This window comes from Odontesthes bonariensis, chromosome 19, assembly GCF_027942865.1.
Source record: "Odontesthes bonariensis isolate fOdoBon6 chromosome 19, fOdoBon6.hap1, whole genome shotgun sequence".
NCBI classification, from domain to species: Eukaryota; Metazoa; Chordata; class Actinopteri; order Atheriniformes; family Atherinopsidae; genus Odontesthes; species Odontesthes bonariensis.
This window is the reverse complement of record NC_134524.1, coordinates 4,923,744-4,945,318: the sequence shown is the minus strand read 5'-3', so window position 1 is coordinate 4,945,318 and position 21,575 is coordinate 4,923,744. Positions and strand designations below refer to the sequence as shown.

The following is a 21,575-nucleotide window of genomic DNA, read 5'->3' as shown; positions in this document are numbered from 1 at the left end:
TGCTTGGTGCTGTTTCTGTCCGAGGGGCAGAAGCCTCAGCCGCAATCTAGGCACAAACTCCCCCTGCTGGTGCAACAGAACAATAGCGTCAACAAAAACTACAACTCCCAAACTGCACTATATTGCCAAAAAGTATTCTCTTACCCATCCAAATAATTAAACTCAGGTATTCCAATCACTTCCATGGCCACAAGTGTATAAATTCAAGCACCTAGGCATGCAGACTTCTTCTACAAACATCTGTGAAAGAATGGGTCGCTCTCAGGAGCTCAGTGAATTCCATCGTTGTGGCGTGATAGGAAACCTCCAAACTTCACGTGACCTTGAGATTAGCTCAAGAACAGTGTGTAGAGAGCTTCATGGAATGGGTATCCATGGCAGCTGCATCCAAGCATACATCACCAAGTGCAATGCAAAGCATCTGATGCAGCGGTGTAAAGCACGCCGCCACTGGACTCCAGAGCAGTGGAGACGCCTTCTCTGGAGTGACGAATCACGCTTTTCCATCTGGCAATCTGATGCACGGGTCTGGGATTGGCGGTTGCCAGGGGAACGGTACTTATCTGACTCAGGAGCTGGGCTTGGCCCCTTAGTTCCAGTGAAAAGAACTCTGAATGCTTCAGCATATCAAGAGATTTTAAACAATTTCATGCTCCCAACTTTTTGGAAACAGTTTGGGGAATAGCCCCTTGCTATTCCAACATGACTGCACACCAGTGTACAAATCAATGTCCATAAAGACATGGATGAGCCAGTTTGGTGTGGAAGAACCTCACTGGCCTGCACAGAGTCCTGACCTCAACCCGATAGAACACCTTTGTGATGAATTAGAGCAGAGACTGTGAGCCAGGCCTTCTGTCCAACATCAGTGTCTGACCTCACAAATGTGCTTCTGGAAGAACGGTCAAAAATTCCCATAAACACTCCTAAACCTTGTGGAAAGCTTGTCCAGAAGAGTTGAAGCTGTTGGAGCTGCAAAAGGTGGGCCGACGTCATATTAAACCCTCTGGATTAAGGATGGAATCTTCCTTTGGTTCATATGCGTGTAAAGGTAGATGAGCATCTACTTTTGGCAATATAGTGTATGATAGTAGCCTTTTTCCACAGATCAATTGTTATAGTACATTGAAAGATATCACATGATCAAATTCTCTCTGAATATTTTCTTAGAAAACAAAAAGAAATTAATGGATTGCGGATGGGATGATCAGTCTCTCCGAGCCTCTTAAATGATGACTTAAAGGAGGAGTTAGCGGTGCAGGATGAAACCAAGTAATTAGGGGATCTTATACAGTTGACCATTTGTTTAGATAAGAGGCTCAGGGAGAGACGTAGGGAGAGGGCAGAATTCTCGACGTTCCTCCCCAATGCCTGGTCATCACCCTGATAACAGAAGTCGCTTCACCGCTCCTCCTCCAGTGCCTGGGTTTTTCCCGCAGCTATCTACTACACCTCCACGGGAGGAACTCATGCAGCTAGGTTGCGCCTGATTAACCCCGACCGAACGACGTAGGCGAGACACAAACAGCCTTTGCATTTACTGCAACCAGGGAGGTCACATTCTTGCCTGGTGCCCATTGCTGCAGAACCGCCGGCCCCCCTTGCACTCCCAGAGGGCCCTGGTAAGCCGATCTTCCACTCCATGTACTGCTGCCTCTTCACATGTCCATCTCAAAGGTGCGTTACTCCGGCGTCACTATACCATCCCGGTTTCCGTGCTGGTGCACAGTGGGGCTGATGAGATTTTTATAGACTCGACATTTGTCAAGGAACAGAACTTAACCCTCCGGGAATTAGACATACCCAAGAAAGTGTTGGCTATAGATGGCTGACGAATCGACCTCATAACGCATAAGACTGAGCCTGTTAAGCTTCTCCTATCAGGCAACCACCAGGAGTATATTAAATTCTTTGCAATAAATTCTCCTGTGACTCAGGTGGTGATGGTGCTCCCCTGGCTGAAGACCCATAACCCACATGTGGACTGGGGGACCTCTACGATGCGAGGGTGGAGCTCTTACTGCAATGCTCACTGCCTTCGCTGAGCAGTCATAGGTCTACTCACCAGGTCCCCCAACAAAACGTAGAAAATAGACTTGAGTATTGTTACCCAGTAACACCATGACCTACAGTTTTTTTTTTAGAAAGGACCAGGACCAGTAAGGATCCCCAGGACCTCAGTAAACCTGAGAGGGAGACAATCGAAAATTACATGACGGAATCCCTAGACACATGATTAATTAGACCCTCATCGTCTCCACATGGAGCTGGGTTTTTCTTTATAGAGAAAAAGGACAAATCATTCTGCCCCTGCATCAACTACGCGGAATTAAATGACATAACAGTAAAGAACAAATACCTGCTTCCACTCTTGGTCTCTGCTTTTGGTCCTCTGCACGATGCTGTCATTTTTACCAAACTGGATCTTCGCAGTGCCTATCATTTAGTCAGAATCCATGAGGGCGACAAATGGAAGCGTTTAACCCTCTACACACCATAGCGGCCGCCGCCGGCCGGCATGAAAATACACGTCTTACTACGGGAAAATGATGTTGCTGAACTGTAACTACACACTTCACTAGTTCACAACAGCTTAATGAACAGATTGTTGTATTAAAATATATATGTTTGTATTCAATTATTTCGAGATATTGTCATGTTTTTGAGGGATTTCTTTTGGCCGCAGTTGAGACTGATATGAGAGCGGAGGTTCTGCGTTTGGGCGCAGCTTCACTAGCCGGCTAATTGTGCTATCTACTGTAGTTATGTTTGATATTGGTTCGCAGTGTGCTAAGTATTACTTTGTAGCTACCAGCTTCGTTCATTATTACTCGATTACCTCAGCCACTCAATTCAAGAAAATCAAGATCAAGAAAATGACAGCTCCGAAAAGACCGCGGATGTTTACCTGGCAATTTGCACCGGTTCGCAATTGTCCGACTCGGATTTCAGTGACACTAATGTAAGTTGTAAATGTGATTTAGATAGATATACAACCTAAATTTGAGACGTAGTGGCCAACCTTGTCACCTACAGCCGTTTTGATTAGCCATGCTAACTCCAGCTGATTTATCGTTAGTTATTTGCGAGCTTGCCGGTCAGTGTCCTTCAACGGAGCATACACCCGACTACACCTGCACCAGACTACACCTAAACTAATAGATAATAAAGCAAAGATGATGATGATCATTACCTTATCTGTTGGTTACCATTGAAGATCCCAAAATAGTAGTAATAGTTGAAGTAATTTCCAAATCCAAGTCCTTCCTTATTGTAGCGATGTAATCCAGTGACAGTGCTAGCAAGAGCAACTCGAAACGCTGAACTCCGGAGAGGAAATGTCTAACGAAACTGTAGATTTTTTTTTTTAAAAGTCTAACTCCTTGTTTGCTACTGGTAATCTAACTACCTGCCTGGTATAAGTAGCCTACACATGTTTCCCGGTTTATGTAAGGCGCCTATCAACAAACATTTCAAGTGATGTCGTGCCTGATTATAATGCGAGAATTTCAAACCGGACCTGTCCCCATCATTCGTCCACCGAGTGATAGCCCCAGCATTTAGGTTGCCAGAGTTAGACTACGATCAACTCGATCTTATAAATGTAATTGTGCAAACGTATTTGAAATACTTAATACATTTTGTGGAAAATTGTTTGTGGTAGTCTTGTCATGGTACTGTAGTGAAGTTCTGAAGTGGGCCCAAACTTTTTTCTCTGAGGAAGGTTACCAAATAGCTGCCCCTATTTCTCTGCATCATAGCCTATCGTCTATAATAATAATAACAATAATAATTTAGTTTTAAATAGCGCTTTTCAAGATACCCAAGGTCGCTTTACATTACATGTAGGCATGTGTGTAATTGTGTGTGTGTGTGTGTGTGTGTGTGTGTGTGTGTGTGTGTGTGTGTGTGTGTGTGTGTGTATGGCAGGGGGTGAGGGGGGAAATTACACTGAATTTCAATAAAAACAAATTTCATTACATTCACTTTACTTACATTTTATTATTACTGAGGTCGTTCAGAATCACCTGAGATGTTGATATGTTATGCAAAATAATACTTAAATATGCCTACAGTGCTATAACTATCAATTTCAAGTTAAAAAGAGGAGTGAATATTTGTTCAGTCTCAAAATATCCTTTTTGATACAGTTCAATGGTCGTCTATGGAATACATGAATGAATAATTCCTAATGGATCACATATCATTTGAAAGAGCCATTTCCAATCTTTAAATAGAAAGAAACTTACAATGAACACTTGTCATTAGTTTTCAAGTTATTCTTGGTTATATGAAATGTTTCTCAAATTGCCCATTTCTTTCAGAATTCTCAGGAATCTGGGGCATTGTTGTAAAATTCTGTTGGGGTCTAGAGGGTTAATACTCCCTTGGGTCATTTTGAATATTTAGTTGAGCCTTTTGGAATTACTAATGCCCCAGCAGTTTTTCAAGCCATGGTAAATGATGTACGGCGTGATTTTTTAAATAAGCATTTGTTTGTGTATTTGGATGACATTTTGATTTTCTCCCGCGCTCCCAGTGAGCACGTGGAGCACATCAGGGAGGTGCTTCACTGGCTATTAGAAAACAAACTTTTTGTCAAATCTGAGAAGTGTGATTTCCACAAGTCCACGGTTGCTTTTCTGGGCTATATCATTGAGAAGAGGCAGCTGCGTCCAGACCTTGCCAAAAATTAAAGCTGTGGCAGATTGGCCTACCCCTGATTCAAGAAAGCGGCTGCAGAATTTCTCATATTTGTTCATTTGTATCGCAGATTTATTAGAATTTTTTTGCAAGATTGCTGCTCCACTGACTCAGCTGACTTCTATTAAAGTGCCCTTAACCTGGAGTCAGGAGGCACAACAGGCTTTTAGAAAGTTAAAAATCTATGTTCAATACTGCTCCCGTTCTTGTCCACCCAGATCCCAAGAGACAGTTTGTCTTGGAAGTTGACGCCTCAGACTCAGGAGTGGGGGCCGTCCTCTCCCAGCGCCTTCCTGCGGACAATAAACTTCATCCTTGTGCTTTTTTCTCTCATCAACTCTCCCCTGCTGAAAGAAATCATGACGTGGGGAACCGAGAGTTGCTGGCGGTCGCCATTCATAGTATCGACTGACCACAAGAACCTGTCGTATCTCCGCTCTCCCCACCAGCTGAACTCCCGCCAGTCTCGTGGGTTCTATTCTTGGGCCATTTCAATTTCACCCTGACCTACCGACCTGGCCCCAAGAACGATAAGCCGGACGCTCTCTCTCGTCAGTTTACTCTCACAGATACAGATGAGGCCGCAATGGACCCCATCCTCCACCCCTCCTGTGTGGTGGGTGCCATCAGTGGCAGGTAAAACAGGAGGTCCTGGAGGCGCTTCAACAGCACCCGACACCCACAGACTGTCCACCGGGCCGACTCTTTGTTCTTCCACTGGTAAGAGCCTCAGTACTCCAGTGGGGGCATTTTTCTAAAATCGCCTGCCATCCGGGTATGCATCAGACCATTGCCCTGATTTGCCAGTGCTTCTGTTGGCCTTCCGTGACCGCTGACATCAGGGAATTTGTCATGGCTTGTGCTGTCTGTGCCCGCAACAAGCCCTCAGACAGCTCCCCGGCCGGACTCCTGCAGCCGCTGCCCATCCCACGCTGTCCCTGGTCCTGCATCTCTGTGTCACTGGTCATCCTCCATCTGAAGGTAACATGACTATACTTACTGTTATTGACCGTTTCACTAAAGCCATGCACCTGGTCAGTCTTCCCAAGCTTCCATCAGCCTTGGAGACCGCCGACCTTCTCATTCAGTACTCACTTGTAGTCTCACCTCTGGTTATCATCCTTAGTCTAATAGCCAGGCAGAACGGGTTAACCAGGCAGTGGAAGCCTCCCTGCGCTGCATGGCATCACGTCTCCCGGTCTCCTGGTCCACTCACCTGCCCTGGTTGGAGTATGCCCTTCATGGTCACTCATGGTTTCCAGTCTCCGCTGTTCCCAAGTCAGGAGGTGGAGGTGGCTGTACCCTCTGTTCAGGCCCAATTCCGTCGGGTGCGCGTGAGGCTCGGGCCGCATTGGAACGGAAAGCTGCCAAGAACCGACGTTTAGCAGACGGACACCGCCTCCCTGCCCCGGAGTATCAAGTAGGGCAGCGGGTCTGGCTGTCAGCCCGGGACCTTCCACTCCAGGTGGTCTCCAGGAAGCTGGCGTCACGCTACATCGGCCCCTATCCCATTGAACGTGTTATCAACCCCAGTGCCGGCAGCTCTAAAGGTTCACCCTGTGTTTCACGTTTCTCTCCTCAATCCAGTGGTGGACACCACCCTTCACTCCCTGGCCAACCCCCCTCCTCCCCCTCGTGTCATTGACGGCCACCAGGGAACTTTGGCCAGATGATTTCCATTACTGAGTTGGATTCTCTGACCTTTTATGTCCCTCCCAAAGTCGATTACCTTCATTCACTGAAATAACTTGCCTAGGAAAAGAATTGGCTTAACATGTTCAGCATATCTTTGGTTTCCCGATTATGAATATGAATAACTCTGATAAACATACTTAGTTTTCCTCTAGCGCCCCCATGGTGCTGACTGAGAAGTTGATCTGTTGCAATGTAACATAACAAAACACACAAAATAACAGTAAACATTAATTTGACATTTTCTACAGGCAGGATTTGTCCTCCTCTGTTCTTTGCCCCACTTAGTGATGACAATAAAACCCCTTTTACCGGCTGTGGTTCTATGAAAGCTGTTACAGAAATAAGCCACACAGGAAGAAACCCTGTTCAGTCACTTTCCACGCCCGCCTCACGTTCATTCAGCAGCAAGACGACATGGAGGTCACAGCTCTCTGCTTCAGACTGTGTGAGTACGCACATTTATCTCCATTTCCTGCTCATCCAGATAAAAAATAAGAGATAAAGAGGTTGTTTAAAGTTATGAAGGCTGTTTAAACGTCTGTGGCGTTTCAAAAGTTTCCTGTAGACGAACCTTTTGTTCATGTCTTTGATCTTACATATTAGACTTAAAGCTGAAATGCGACACTTTTTTCTAACAAATACACCTTCAGGAGTTCCTGTTGAAGTTGACAAACCTTATATTGTAATAAACATGTGTCTGTCATGTTTAATGTCATTTCTTTTGTCTATTCAGTGATGGCTGTGATGATCCTGCAGTGTGAACATGCTCAGAGAGTCGGTCAGTACCAGCTAGCACGAACCTTATCTATTCACTGCTGTGTTTAGAAACGCTGACAAAGTTGTAAGAAAATATTGAAAGGAATAGAATGCGCTTTTAATGTTTTTCTGTAATTCTCTTGTTTGTCTCAGATTCAGCTTCTCTTCATATCACTCCAGACAAACTGCAGTTCTTTAGCTATGAACAGGTAACTTTTCGTTGTGAGTCAGAGTTTAATGACGGAGTCATAAAAAAGCTTGAGGGGAAATTACAATCTTGTAAAACCCCAACAAGATCAACCTGCAGCATCAAAAATCTTTATCCGGAGGACAGTGGAGTTTATGTGTGTGTGGCTGGAAGATGGGACGTGAGCAACATCATCAGTATCAATGTCACTGGTACGTTCACTGGAAAAAATCAAAGTCTTACCAAGTATATTTATCTCATTTCTAGTTAAAATATCTCATTACGCTTAATACAAGACACAACTGCCTAAGTACTATTTCAGCCAGATATAGGGACTTGTTTTAATACAATACATTTTGAATATCCTGTTAAAGGGATACGCCACCCCCAGGCCAAATTAAGTGTATCCCCGCATTCCAGACATAAATAAGTGTGTGGGAGCGTTTTCCTGGCGACCCTGACATTGTCCGAATCTCACAGCACTGACCACTGCTTGGTTACGCGTAATCCCTCCATGCTAGCGTCGCCAATCGAAATATTTCGCCCAACGTGAATTAATTGACTTGATTTACCTTCTAATTACTGTGTGAGTGGTGTACTTTCACATCGAGTGCAAATGACTGTGTAAATCAACACGGAAGGCTTGGTTTGCTCATGTCGGTTTGGGAACTAGTTTCCGGTGCGGACAACACAGCCGACGCACACTCCCCGCTACCTCATTGGGAATCCCCACCCCCGACTTCCTCAAACAAACCAGCGTGAAGCAGCCAGGGAAAAAATATAAACCAATACCGTGTTTGCGAGGAGCATTTCAAGCCAGAAGACTATGACCAAAAAAATGACCCACGCTTCGCAAAGGATGGTGCCAAGACTGAAACGTACAGCTGTCCCATCTGAGTTCGAAACAGAGGTTGAGCGGAGTAATATTTCGATCGGCGACGCAAGCATGGAGGTATTACGCGAAACCAAGCAGTGGTCAGTGCTGTGAGATTCGGACAATGCCTGGGTCGCCAGGAAAACGCTCCCACACACTTATTTATGTCTCGGGAATGCAGGGATACACTTAATTTGGCCTGGGGGTGGCGTATCCCTTTAAGCGAAAAAGTCTTCAAAACAAATTGTTTTGAGTCGGATTTCATATGAAACAAGCTTTTTTTTACATTTGAATTGGTTTTAAAGCTAATTTCAAGATCACTTTTATCTAAAAAAAAGTCCTAGATATCACATCTTATTTCAGGAAATCTTGACAAGCCGATTTTCACTGGTTCCATTGGCAGATTTTTTTGCTTATTTCAAGCAAAAACGTCTTGTATTTGTTGTTTTTCTTACTTATTTTTGGAGGGGCATTTTTTCCAGTGTTTGCCCTGACACATCAATGTTTTTGATGAATTCATCAAGATCTTAACATGAGATGGATGTCAAACCCTTTTTGTTCAGATGGCTCTGTCATCCTGGAGAGTCCTGCTCATCCTGTGATGGAGGGAGAAGCTGTGACTCTGAGCTGCAGAAACAAGATGAAGTCCTTCAATTTCACAACTGACTTCTACAAAGATGGAGTCCACATCAGCAGCAGCTCCGCAGGAAACGTGGCCATCGGCAGAGTTTCCAAGTCTGATGAAGGACTCTACAAATGTAACATCCCAGGAGTCGGAGAATCAGCAGAGAGCTGGCTGGCTGTCAGAGGTGAGACCCTGAAAAGGTTCAGTGATGACAGAGACTGTCAGTGATTACTAACCACAGTAATTGCTGCTAATGTTGTTGAGCCGTTTAAAATAATGTGTCTTGTCAGATTCTGATTAAAAATGGTTCAAAAAGCCTTTAAAACATTTCAGCTCAGTTGTGTTTCATGCACATTTTCTGCGTCCTCTTTGCAGAGCAACACCCACACACTCGTCCCTGTCACATCTACGTCGTCTTAAGGACCGTTTTCACCATTGTGATGGTGGCTCTACTGCTGCTGCTGGTCGGACTTCTTCAAAGTGAAAAACTCAGAGCCACCATACGGAACTCATTTCCTCCCAACAAGTGAATGGAAAAAATAAGTCAATCAAGTCGGTGATAAATAGAAGGTGATTTCAGTATTGAGATAATGACTTAGGAAATACCATGTAAATATCATCAGTATCTACAAGTTGTTTTTCTTTTTAAATTCACTGCGCCTGTTGCTGTTAAAAGTAAGTTAACTGATACACTGATATATTCGTTGATATCTAGTTTTAGAGCTGCATGTAAGCTTGAAGAAGCACATGGGTCATGTCATGTGAATTAAAGATCTTAAAAATAAACTCGTGTATCACGAGAATGTTTTTTTTAAACTCAACTCTGAAAGAATACCACAGCCTGTCTGCGTCTCTGTGAACGGACTCTCTGCTGCTTCGAGAGAACACGTGAACGGTGACTTACACTGTGCTGAAATAAAATCTACTGAAACTCAGTTCAGTGGTTAATACAATGAGATAGTCCAGCACATGTACTTAATTTTGGCTCTAACACAGACACAGGAGGCAATAGTTGTGCTTGCTTGGTGCTGTTTCTGTCCGAGGGGCAGAAGCCTCAGCCGCAATCTAGGCACAAACTCCCCCTGCTGGTGCAACAGAACAATAGCGTCAACAAAAACTACAACTCCCAAACTGCACTATATTGGCAAAAAGTATTATTTTACCCATCCAAATAATAAAATGCAGGTATTGCAGTCACTTCCATGGCCACAAGTGTAAAAATTCAAGAACCTAGGCATGCAGACTTCTTCTACAAACATCTGTGAAAGAATGGGTCGCTCTCAGGAGCTCAGTGAATTCCATCGTGGTGGCGTGATAGGATGCCACCTGTGCAACAAGTCCAGTCGTGAAATTTCCTCACCACTAAATATTCCACAGTCAACTGTAAAATGACAGAGCGGGAACAGCGGATGCTGAAGCGTAAAGGTCGCCAACTTTCTGCAGAGTCAGTCGTTACAGACCTCCAAACTTCATGTGGCCTTCAGATTAGCTCAAGAACAGTGCGTAGAGAGCTTCATGGAATGGGTTTCCATGGCAACTGCATCCAAGCCACACGTCACCAAGTGCAATGCAAAGCACCTGATGCAGCGGTGTAAAGCACGCCGCCACTGGACTCTAGAGCAGTGGAGACGCTTTCTCTGGAGTAACCAATCAGGCTTTTCCATCTGGCAATCTGATGCACGAGTCTGGGTTTGGTGGTTGCCAGGGGAATGGTACTTATCTGACTGCATTGTGCCAAGTGTAAAGTTTGGTGGAGGGGGGATTATGGTGTGGGGTTGTTTTTCAGGAGCTGGGCTTGTTCCTTTAGTTCCAGTGAAAGGAACTCTGAATGCTTCAGCATACCAAGAGATTTTGGACCATTTCATGCTCCCAACTTTTTGGAAACAGTTTGGGGAATAGCCCCTTGCTATTCCAACATGACTGCACACCAGTGTACAAATCAATGTCCATAAAGACATGGATGAGCCAGTTTGGTGTGGAAGAACCTGACTGGCCTGCACAGAGTCCTGACCTCAACCCGATAGAACATCTTTGTGATGAATTAGAGCAGAGACTGTGAGCCAGGCCTTCTGTCCAACATTAGTGTCTGACCTCACAAATGTGCTTCTGGAAGAACGGTCAAAAATTCCCATAAACACTCCTAAACCTTGTGGAAAGCTTGTCCAGAAGAGTTGAAGCTGCTATAGCTGCAAAAGGTGGGCCGACGTCATATTAAATTAATATGGATTAAGGATGGAATCTTACTTTGGTTCATATGCGTGTAAAGGTAGATGAGCGTCTACTTTTGGCAATATAGTGTATGAAAGTAGCCTTTTTCCACAGATCAATTGTTATAGTACATTGAAAGATATCACATGATCAAATTCTCTCTGAATATTCTCTTAGAAAACAAAAAGAAATTAAATATTTTTGCAGCGATTTTAATATCAACAATCCATCCATCCATTATCTCCATGTTTCTAAGCCTTCTCCAAGTCCACAAAACACATGTAGACAAGATGGTGAAACTCTCATGACCCCCCCCCCAGTTTTTGACATGTGCACAATGTTTACATCAGCGTTCCTTAGTTTTTAACCAGCAGACGATGACACTCACTACCGACCATTAGTCCTAATAACAATGAGTCTGTTATTAGGACTAAACGCCTCATGGGCCACGGCTGTCTCAAGCCAGTGGCCTGAATTATTAGTTAACTATAGTCTTTTTACAAAGGTCTTTGACCACCCCATGAAAGACAGAGAAGCAGAGGGGCAGCTTCTTAGCATTCGTCAGGGAAACCAACCAGCATCTCAATTAGCTATTTCTTTCCGTATTTTAGCAGCAGAGTGCGGATGGGATGATCAGTCTCTCCGAGCCTCTTTGAGAAAAAGCTACTGTTATTGACCGTTTCTCTAAAGCCATGCACCTGGTCAGTCTTCCCAAGCTTCCATCAGCCTTGGAGACCGCCAACCTTCTCATTCAGCACGTGTTCCGTCTGCATGGCATCCCTGATGACATCGCGTCCGGGGTCCACAGTCCACCTCTCAGGTTTGGAGGGCTTGTTGTCAGTCTTTGGGTGCCACTTGTAGTCTCACCTCTGGTTATCATCCTTAGTCTAATAGCCAGGCAGAACGGGTTAACCAGGCAGTGGAAGCCTCCCTGCGCTGCATGGCATCACGTCTCCCGGTCTCCTGGTCCACTCACCTGCCCTGGTTGGAGTATGCCCTTCTTGGTCACTCATGGTTTCCAGTCTCCGCTGTTCCCAAGTCAGGAGGTGGAGGTGGCTGTACCCTCTGTTCAGGCCCAATTCCGTCGGGTGCCGCATGTCTGGCGTGAGGCTCGGGCCGCATTGGAACGGACAGCTGCCAAGAACCGACGTTTAGCTGACGGACATCGCCTCCCTGCTCCGGAGTATCAAGTAGGGCAGCGGGTCTGGCTGGGACCTTCCACTCCAGGTGGTCTCCAGGAAGCTGGCGTCACGCTACATCGGCCCCTATCCCATTGAACGTGTTATCAACCCCAGTGCCGGCAGCTCTAAAGGTTCACCCCGTGTTTCACGTTTCTCTCTTCAAACCAGTGGTGGACAGCACCCTTCACTCCCTGGCCAACCCCCCTCCTCCCCCTCGTGTCATTGACGGCCACCCAGCTTCTACAGTGAAGGCAATTTTGGCCAGATGATTTCCATTACTGAGTTGGATTCTCTGACCTTTTATGTCCCTCCCAAAGTCGATTACCTTCATTCACTGAAATAACTCGACTTGGAAAAGAATTGGCTTAAAATGTTCAGCATATCTTTGGTTTCCCGATTATGAATATGAATAACTCTGATAAACATACTTAGTTTTCCTCTAGCGCCCCCATGGTGCTGACTGAGAAGTTGATCTGTTGCAATGCAGCATAACAAAACACACAAAATAACAGTAAACATTAATTTGACATTTTCTACAGGCAGGATTTGTCCTCCTCTGTTCTTTGCTCCACTTAGTGATGACAATAAAACCCCTTTTACAGGCTGTGGTTCTATGAAAGCTGTTACAGAAATAAGCCACACAGGAAGAAACCCTGTTCAGTGACTTTCCACGCCCGCCTCACGTTCATTCAGCAGCAAGACGACATGGAGGTCACAGCTCTCTGCTTCAGACTGTGTGAGTACGCACATTTATCTCCATTTCCTGCTCATCCAGATAAAAAATAAGAGATAAAGAGGTTGTTTAAAGTTATGAAGGCTGTTTAAACGTCTGTGGCGTTTCAAAAGTTTCCTGTAGACGAACCTTTTGTTCATGTCTTTGATCTTACATATTAGACTTAAAGCTGAAATGCGACACTTTTTTCTAACAAATACACCTTCAGGAGTTCCTGTTGAAGTTGACAAACCTTATATTGTAATAAACATGTGTCTGTCATGTTTAATGTCATTTCTTTTGTCTATTCAGTGATGGCTGTGATGATCCTGCAGTGTGAACATGCTCAGAGAGTCGGTCAGTACCAGCTAGCACGAACCTTATCTATTCACTGCTGTGTTTAGAAACGCTGACAAAGTTGTAAGAAAATATTGAAAGGAATAGAATGCGCTTTTAATGTTTTTCTGTAATTCTCTTGTTTGTCTCAGATTCAGCTTCTCTTCATATCACTCCAGACAAACTGCAGTTCTTTAGCTATGAACAGGTAACTTTTCGTTGTGAGTCAGAGTTTAATGACGGAGTCATAAAAAAGCTTGAGGGGAAATTACAATCTTGTAAAACCCCAACAAGATCAACCTGCAGCATCAAAAATCTTTATCCGGAGGACAGTGGAGTTTATGTGTGTGTGGCTGGAAGATGGGACGTGAGCAACATCATCAGTATCAATGTCACTGGTACGTTCACTGGAAAAAATCAAAGTCTTACCAAGTATATTTATCTCATTTCTAGTTAAAATATCTCATTACGCTTAATACAAGACACAACTGCCTAAGTACTATTTCAGCCAGATATAGGGACTTGTTTTAATACAATACATTTTGAATATCCTGTTAAAGGGATACGCCACCCCCAGGCCAAATTAAGTGTATCCCCGCATTCCAGACATAAATAAGTGTGTGGGAGCGTTTTCCTGGCGACCCTGACATTGTCCGAATCTCACAGCACTGACCACTGCTTGGTTACGCGTAATCCCTCCATGCTAGCGTCGCCAATCGAAATATTTCGCCCAACGTGAATTAATTGACTTGATTTACCTTCTAATTACTGTGTGAGTGGTGTACTTTCACATCGAGTGCAAATGACTGTGTAAATCAACACGGAAGGCTTGGTTTGCTCATGTCGGTTTGGGAACTAGTTTCCGGTGCGGACAACACAGCCGACGCACACTCCCCGCTACCTCATTGGGAATCCCCACCCCCGACTTCCTCAAACAAACCAGCGTGAAGCAGCCAGGGAAAAAATATAAACCAATACCGTGTTTGCGAGGAGCATTTCAAGCCAGAAGACTATGACCAAAAAAATTACCCACGCTTCGCAAAGGATGGTGCCAAGACTGAAACGTACAGCTGTCCCATCTGAGTTCGAAACAGAGGTTGAGCGGAGTAATATTTCGATCGGCGACGCAAGCATGGAGGTATTACGCGAAACCAAGCAGTGGTCAGTGCTGTGAGATTCGGACAATGCCTGGGTCGCCAGGAAAACGCTCCCACACACTTATTTATGTCTCGGGAATGCGGGGATACACTTAATTTGGCCTGGGGGTGGCCTATCCCTTTAAGCAAAAAAGTCTTCAAAACAAATTGTTTTGAGTCGGATTTCATATGAAACAAGCTTTTTTTTACATTTGAAGAGGTTTTTAAGCTAATTTCAAGATCACTTTTATCTAAAAAAAAGTCCTAGATATCACATCTTATTTCAGGAAATCTTGACAAGCCGATTTTCACTGGTTCCATTGGCAGATTTTTTTGCTTATTTCAAGCAAAAACGTCTTGTATTTGTTGTTTTTCTTACTTATTTTTGGAGGGGCATTTTTTCCAGTGTTTGCCCTGACACATCAATGTTTGTGATGAATTCATCAAGATTTTAACATGAGATGAAAGTCAAACCCTTTTTGTTCAGATGGCTCTGTGATCCTGGAGAGTCCTGCTCATCCTGTGATGGAGGGAGAAGCTGTGACTCTGAGCTGCAGAAACAAGATGAAGTCCTTCAATTTCACAACTGACTTCTATAAAGATGGAGTCCACATCAGCAGCAGCTCCGCAGGAAACGTGGCCATCGGCAGAGTTTCCAAGTCTGATGAAGGACTCTACAAATGTAACATCCCAGGAGTCGGAGAATCAGCAGAGAGCTGGCTGGCTGTCGGTGGTTTTACACATTTAGGTGATACGCAGAAAGTAACAAAAAAATGTCAGAATGAAGCTGCTAAAACACAAGTTAATCACGGAAGTTTTAATCATTATCTTCCTATTTCAGTCTTTTAAGGCAACATTTGCACTTTCTAAACTTACTTTAAACACTTTAAGTCTTTTAATTGTAAAAAAAACTCAGATAAACAGAAAATATTGTAAATTATCATCCTTTTTATAGTCAGTCCTCCCTCCTGGGAAAGCACACCGTGGATCGTTGTGGCCGGTTTATTGATGCTTCTGTTGGTGATGGTGGGACTTCATCACTTTGGCAAATATTACTGGAGCAGAGGTAAAGTAAAAAAAGTGGACAATGCCTTCATGGCCTTCCCCATCACCATCATCACGTTGCATCCCGTATGTTTTGATGCAGATGTTTTTCCTTTTCCTGTACTGCAGTATCAACCTACCCGGGTACCGATGCTCATTCCCTCTCAGAGGACGACCAAACAGGTGAGAACACAAACCACATGACATAGTTACATCTTTACTCTGCAGACACCCTTTCAGTTCTTCATTTTTTTTACATACTAGGACATAATAAGAATCATCAGCTTGCTTGAACGGCCAATCAAAACGATTTTTGCCGCTGACAAACCCCCAGTACCAAATCCACATGCTGAATCGGCTGCAGACACTGTGTTGCGCACCAAATGGACAAAAGTAACAGATGTTCAGTGAGAGTCCAGATGTTCCCAACAGTTGATAGTTGGTCACATGATGCTCTGTTCAGACCAACATGAGCTGGTTCACTGGAAAAAATGCCCCTCCAAAAATAAATAAAAAAACCAACAAATACAAGACTTTTTTGCTTGAAATAAGCAAATAAATCTGCCAATGGAACTAGTGAAAATCGGCTTGTCAAGATTTCTTGAAATAAAATGTGATATTTAGGACTTTTGATATAAAAGTGATCTTGAAATTAGCTTAAAAAACTCTTCAAATGAATAAAAAGGCTTGTTTCATGTGAAATATGACTCGAAACAATTTGTTTTCAAGACTTTTTCACTTAACAAGATATTCCAGATGTATTGTCTTCAAACAAGTCCCTATATCTGGCTGAAATGGTACTTGTTAGGCAGTTGTGTCTTATATCAAGTGTAATGAGATACTCAATGAGACAAATATACTTGGTAAGATTTAGATATTTTCCAGTGTTTTATCCTGTCTATAGAGTACAGGTCCACATTTAAAGGTTCTGCCTGTAAAAAACAGCTGTATTGGTGTTTTAGTCAGCAGAAACCAGTTCTGTCTGCTCTGACAGAATCAAGAAGGACACGTTTCCCTCTCAGAAACCTAAGCCATCCACACTGGGTCTGTCCTTCCTTGTGTTTCTGAGAGCTGCAGGTATTTGGGGCCCTGTGGTTGCTGGAGTGGGGGTCTTACACTGAGTTGTAACAGGTGTTTCCTGTCAGTGGTTTCAGTGTCCTGGCTTATGTGTGTACGCACCTAAACGCACACATAAAAAATGCTTGTGTTGTGCTAATTGTGTCATATTTGCTTTTCAGTGTCTGGAGAGGCCGCTGCAGCTGATGAGGGGAGACCCACGTATTCTGCAGTGATGATGAATAACCGGAAGAACGGTATTTTCCTCTTTTTTTTAATCTATTTGTTTCTGATGTGAAGTTGTGTATAATATGGATGAAATTGGCCACTTACCAGAGTTTTTTTTAATGGCCACAGCACAGTCACTGGAGTGGAAACCACTTCTTTTTTTTTATAACTGATTTTTTTTTTATTTGACATATACATACATACAAACACAAACTCAACTAACACAGAGGGGGTGTATATTATCTACAGTTATACTTGCTTAAAGTTCTTTAAAAGTCCTTTCTCTCTCTTTTTTTTCTTCCACTGACTAGATCTTTGTAAATTTCAGTCACTGTTTTGCACCTTTACGTCATATTTCTGCTAATCTAATCCTCTTCTTCGCTCCATGTGCCCTAACGAGCATTCTGCGTTAATATGAGTTTATATACTTTACAGGTGAGAAAAACAACCAGACAGAGTACGAGTCATTTACAGGTGAGAGCAACAACAATACAAAAAGAAAAAGAAAGAACCTACACTCCTGTAATTAAGAAAAAATAAATAAATAATACAATTTTTAAAAATTTAAATAAAAAAATAAATAAGAGCAACTAGAATATAGAGGTAACTAGAGTCCCGGCATTGTTTGTACTAATAATGACCATTTTTTTATCAAACATGTCTGTTTTCAGCTGTAGTCTTGCTGTGATTTTTTTTTTTTTCTGTTATAGTCTTCTTTGCTCTCAGCAGCAGGATTCTCAGTAAATATTTAGAGCTCTTATCTGTCATACCGTCAGGAATTATACCCAAAATGTAAAGTGCTGGTTCCACATGGCGGTTAATGCCCATAATCTGTTTAATTTCCTTTTGAATATTCTTCCAAAAACCACTATATATATATATATTCTATGACGAGGCAAAGCTTAATAATTATGGCCGGTCCGCCTCCTCTCGCACATTCTCGGGTCATGCTCATTTTCATACTTGCCAAACTGTAAATGCAAACAGCCGTAGATACTGTAACGTGCACGGTTACTGGTTACTGATTCCCACTCAGTTATATATATTATCTTCCTGTGTATAAGAACAGCCTGTTTATTGCACTGTTCTGTTAGCTTGGTCAGTTTTTCAGCTTCTGTTTTGGGAGCTTTGACCGTACCTGTCCTGCAACCATTGAGATTTCACTCTTTTTGTTTTCCATTCGGGGGCCTTCTGATCCCCTGATGCTGGTCTGTTCATCTGGAACTGTACTCAAATTCTCTGTCAGATGGCGACCAACGGACTGGAGCCATTTACTGCAGTTTGAGCCCTGGTGACACTCTACAGCAAGGTGAGACTTTTGAGTGGCGACTGTCCTCACAAACATGACCGAATGGGTGGTTTGCTGAGGGAGGTGTGGTGGTCATAGGGTCAGTGTGTAATTCTGACGATGGGATGGAGAAGCACAACAAACAGTGATATTTTTAACTTTTACCCAATAGTTTTTTTTGGGGGGGGGGCTTTTATGCCATTAATGGATAGGACAGTTGAAGAGAAACAGGAAGCAGAGGGCAGAGAGAGGGGGAACGACATGCAGCAAACCATGCGGGACTCGAAGGGAGGACTATAGCCTCTTGTACATGGGGCACCTGCTGTACCCACTACGCCACGGACCACCCCTTGCCCAATAGACCCAATAGAACCAGAAAGGGCAAAGGTCGCCCCAACACACTGTAGAACATTGTATGCCAACCCTTACCGTTGTCATTCTCTAAACCCAAACAGGAAATAACAAAAAGAGTTTAAAGTGATAAATAATGCTTTGGTAAGGTGTTTTTGAACGAACATATCCAGGAAGAATAAAGTTATCCAGGCTCAAACTTGTCACGTTGAATTATTGTGCAGGCCGCCCCCCCCCCCTTACTCGTATAACTTGTAGTTCCCTCCTTTTAGGGACAACAAATCCCACTGTAGGAACCTTCTGCAGTTCCTATAACCTTTTCAGGAACGGGGCTGTTTTTTCACTCGGGACCATGGCCCTCAGTTCCTGGAACCATTTCAGCTCCTTTTTCTCAGCTGGGGCTGTTCTGGTTTCCATAGGAACACATCTGACGGAGGTGTTTGGTGGTCGGTAGCTCCGCCCATTGGTGGTTAGTAGCTCCGCCCCTTGTCATGTTGTCAGACTGAAATGTTTCCTCATACGACACGGACACAACCTTGGCGTGTTTAATAAGTTAAACCTCCAAGTGGTCTCCTTTGTCTGCGGCGCTCTGCTCTCCTTCCTTCATGAAACCAAGAAGTATGGCCTGCGCTCCATCCTTCGTCTCCTGACTCTCTCTGTGAGCTCTTCCAGCCTCCATGTTAGACGCCCGATGTGATCGTCCATGATTAATATCACCATCATGCAGACCATGAACACGGTGGCCTCCCTTATCCAGGGTCAAACTTGTCACGTTGAGTTATTGTGCAGGCCATACTTCTTGGTTTCATGAAGGAAGGAGAGCAGAGCGCTGCAGACAAAGGAGACCACGTGGAGTTTTAACTTATGAAACACGCCAAGGTTGTGTCCACCTGACAACATGACAAGGGGCGGAGCTACCAACCAGCAAACACCTCCGTCAGATGTGTTCCTATGGAAACCAGAACAGACCCAGCTGAGGAGAAGGAGCTGAAATGGTTCCAGGAACTGAGGGCCGTGGTCCCTAGTTCCTGTATGTCCGAAAGAGGGAAAAAACGGCCCCGTTCCTGAAAAGGTTATCGGAACTGCAGAAGGTTCCTACTGTGGGAATGCGGCTAACAATTCCCACTGTAGGAACCTTTTGCAGTTCCGGTAACCTTTTCAGGAACGGGGCCGTTTTCTCCCGCATTCGCACATACAGGAAAAGGAATGAGGGAATCCAGACTGAAACAGTTCCCCTGGGGAAGGGCAGTTATTAGAACAAAATTCGAGGTGGACCGTTCATAGAACGGCTCTCTCCGAATGCGGCTGATAGCTTCTAAACCACCGGTTTTAACTATTGTAATTAAGAGTATGAACAAACAGGTAGAAGGGCTTGTTCTTTTTTATCGTGAGTGGTGAAAATGAAATAGAACCCATGCGCTTGTAATGATTTGAACACGTGTTTTGATGGGTGAAGATTTCGGAAATGACCTAATGTAGTTTTGTCTGTTTTATAAAGCAGAACCTGGGATATCCAACGTCCAGGCCCCGTCAGCAGCCGCCCTCTCACATTTAACCGAGAATCCCTTCTATTCAACAATCCAGTAGGTAAGACTGAGGGCAATGCTGGATTTCTGCTGATTTTTAGGTAATATTGTGGATTTCTGAGGTTAAAAATCAACCCAGGACATCTGAAAGCCTGCAGGTTTTACTCTTTGGGGCGGGTATTTAAACATGAATAAGTTATCATGGCCATATATCTACATGGTGTGTCTTGGGGTACATAGAGTGAGCAGTGGGTATTGCTATGGTTGTGTTTACAGGCTGCTGTGCACAGGGGTAGGTTTCCTTTAACTTGTGGGAAACACCTTCAGGCCCACGTTTTCGTGCTCTAAGCTGCTGCGATGAGCACATGGACGCTGATGGAGACGAATGGAGAGTTTTACATGAAACACTTTCTTTTTTTTGGTCGGTTTGTTTATAGATCAGTGCATGCTTTGAGAAGTCAATCTTTACAGATTCATATCTATTCTGTTTATCTTGTGTGTCTTACAGGTTGCTGAGACAGCGCTGACTGAAGGAGGAGCTTTAAATATCCTGTTCATACACGAAATTATTAAAAGAATAAGATTACACAACCTGTACAGCTTCAGGGCTGAGCTGGAGGCCCTTTGTGCAAACAGGCCGATGTTCGTGTGAACCAAGAATAACGATGCATGGGGGGACAAATGAAGACGATGAGTGTTGTTTCGCTTGCAGAAAGGTAGACAGGTCAGTAACCAGAGCGTACTCAGTAACCACAGTGACAGCTTTGACTGCATGTGAAGCGCTCTGGATGTCAAAAGCGTCTATTTTTAAAAGTGTTAAACCGAATTGTTCCGTCTGCTGTTTGTTCTGAGGCGTGTGAACGTGTCTTGATGCTGCAGCTTTTAATAAAACACACCCACCGTGGTTATCTTCTCATCTGAGGGTGGCTTATTTACAACTGCCAGCAACAGTTAAAATAACCATGCGAAGTTTAGAGAAAGTCTAAAGGTTTCGGGTGAGAGCTCAAGCTTATTTTTATCACTATGTCTCTGTGACAGGCTGGTGGGAACAAAGTGCCTAAAGATCCAGTTTAAAATGGCTTCTTTGCTAAGTCGTCTGTTCTGTGTGGACACAACACTTTTTTTTGGGGGGGGGGTTTGTTTAATTTTGTGTTTAATTTAGTTTTTTTCTGTTTGTGTTTTTTTGTTTTATTTTGTGTTTTTTTCTGTTTGTTTTTGTTTTTTTTTTTCGTTTTTTCTGTTTTATTTTGTGTTTTTTCTGGATTTTTTTTGGTGTTTTTTGTTTTTTTGGTGACTTTGGGTCACTAGACTAAGTTGTCTGTTCTGTGTGGACACAGCACTGGTTCATCCCTTCAGTTAGGAGCCTTTTTCCTGCCTGAATGGTTCATAGGTCAGAGTTAAGTGGCTTAACAAAGAAAAAACACATTCCTCTGAAGATGCTCAGGTACAAGGACTGGACTGAAGATGAGGGAAGAAGCAGAAAAACTCTGAAAGAGCTTCAGGAAGCTGGAGAACTTTAAAATATTACAGGAAAGTCCGGCTGTTTGGAGTGTTTCTTTTTGTTCTACCTTTTATCTCCCATCCAGATTTATCATATTACCAACAAAACTACAACAAGAATGTGGTCGTGTCATTCAACCTAATTTTCCTCGACGTGATGTCATATCT

The 21,575-nt window shown here is 43.6% G+C and overlaps 2 protein-coding genes across 4 annotated transcripts; both read left to right on the top strand.

Moving 5' to 3' along the window:
- The first annotated feature begins 6,790 nt into the window (after nt 1-6,790).
- On the top strand, nt 6,791-9,462 carry LOC142369349 (high affinity immunoglobulin gamma Fc receptor I-like). Its single transcript, XM_075451684.1, has 5 exons — nt 6,791-6,844; nt 7,133-7,177; nt 7,309-7,554; nt 8,780-9,025; nt 9,217-9,462. Exons 1-5 carry the CDS (start codon nt 6,814-6,816, stop codon nt 9,369-9,371), a joined length of 723 nt encoding a protein of 240 aa, XP_075307799.1. The 5' UTR covers nt 6,791-6,813; the 3' UTR covers nt 9,372-9,462.
- A 3,450-nt stretch (nt 9,463-12,912) lies between these two features.
- LOC142369344 (high affinity immunoglobulin gamma Fc receptor I-like) lies at nt 12,913-20,806 on the top strand. Of its 3 annotated transcripts, none has more exons than XM_075451679.1 (11): nt 12,913-12,966; nt 13,255-13,299; nt 13,431-13,676; nt 14,902-15,162; nt 15,370-15,480; nt 15,588-15,641; nt 16,697-16,771; nt 17,178-17,216; nt 17,989-18,051; nt 19,883-19,964; nt 20,416-20,806. In XM_075451679.1, exons 1-11 carry the CDS (start codon nt 12,936-12,938, stop codon nt 20,432-20,434), a joined length of 1,026 nt encoding a protein of 341 aa, XP_075307794.1. In that variant the 5' UTR covers nt 12,913-12,935; the 3' UTR covers nt 20,435-20,806. The 3 variants fall into 3 exon arrangements, with proteins under 3 accessions (XP_075307794.1, XP_075307793.1, XP_075307795.1); XM_075451678.1 differs by having other exon boundaries at nt 19,880-19,964; XM_075451680.1 differs by having other exon boundaries at nt 19,880-19,968.
- Nucleotides 20,807-21,575: the final 769 nt, after the last annotated feature.

Excerpts from the sequence above, each read along its gene's own strand:
- LOC142369344 (XM_075451678.1), top strand. The coding sequence starts at position 12,936 with ATGGAGGTCACAGCTCTCTGCTTCAGACTGT. Across the intron at positions 15,163-15,369 it reads CGGTGGTTTTACACATTTAG|TCAGTCCTCCCTCCTGGGAA; the intron begins GTGATACGCAGA and ends TCCTTTTTATAG. Across the intron at positions 15,642-16,696 it reads CTCAGAGGACGACCAAACAG|TGTCTGGAGAGGCCGCTGCA; the intron begins GTGAGAACACAA and ends TTTGCTTTTCAG.
- LOC142369349 (XM_075451684.1), top strand. The coding sequence starts at position 6,814 with ATGGAGGTCACAGCTCTCTGCTTCAGACTGT. Across the intron at positions 7,178-7,308 it reads TGAACATGCTCAGAGAGTCG|ATTCAGCTTCTCTTCATATC; the intron begins GTCAGTACCAGC and ends TGTTTGTCTCAG. Across the intron at positions 7,555-8,779 it reads CATCAGTATCAATGTCACTG|ATGGCTCTGTCATCCTGGAG; the intron begins GTACGTTCACTG and ends CTTTTTGTTCAG.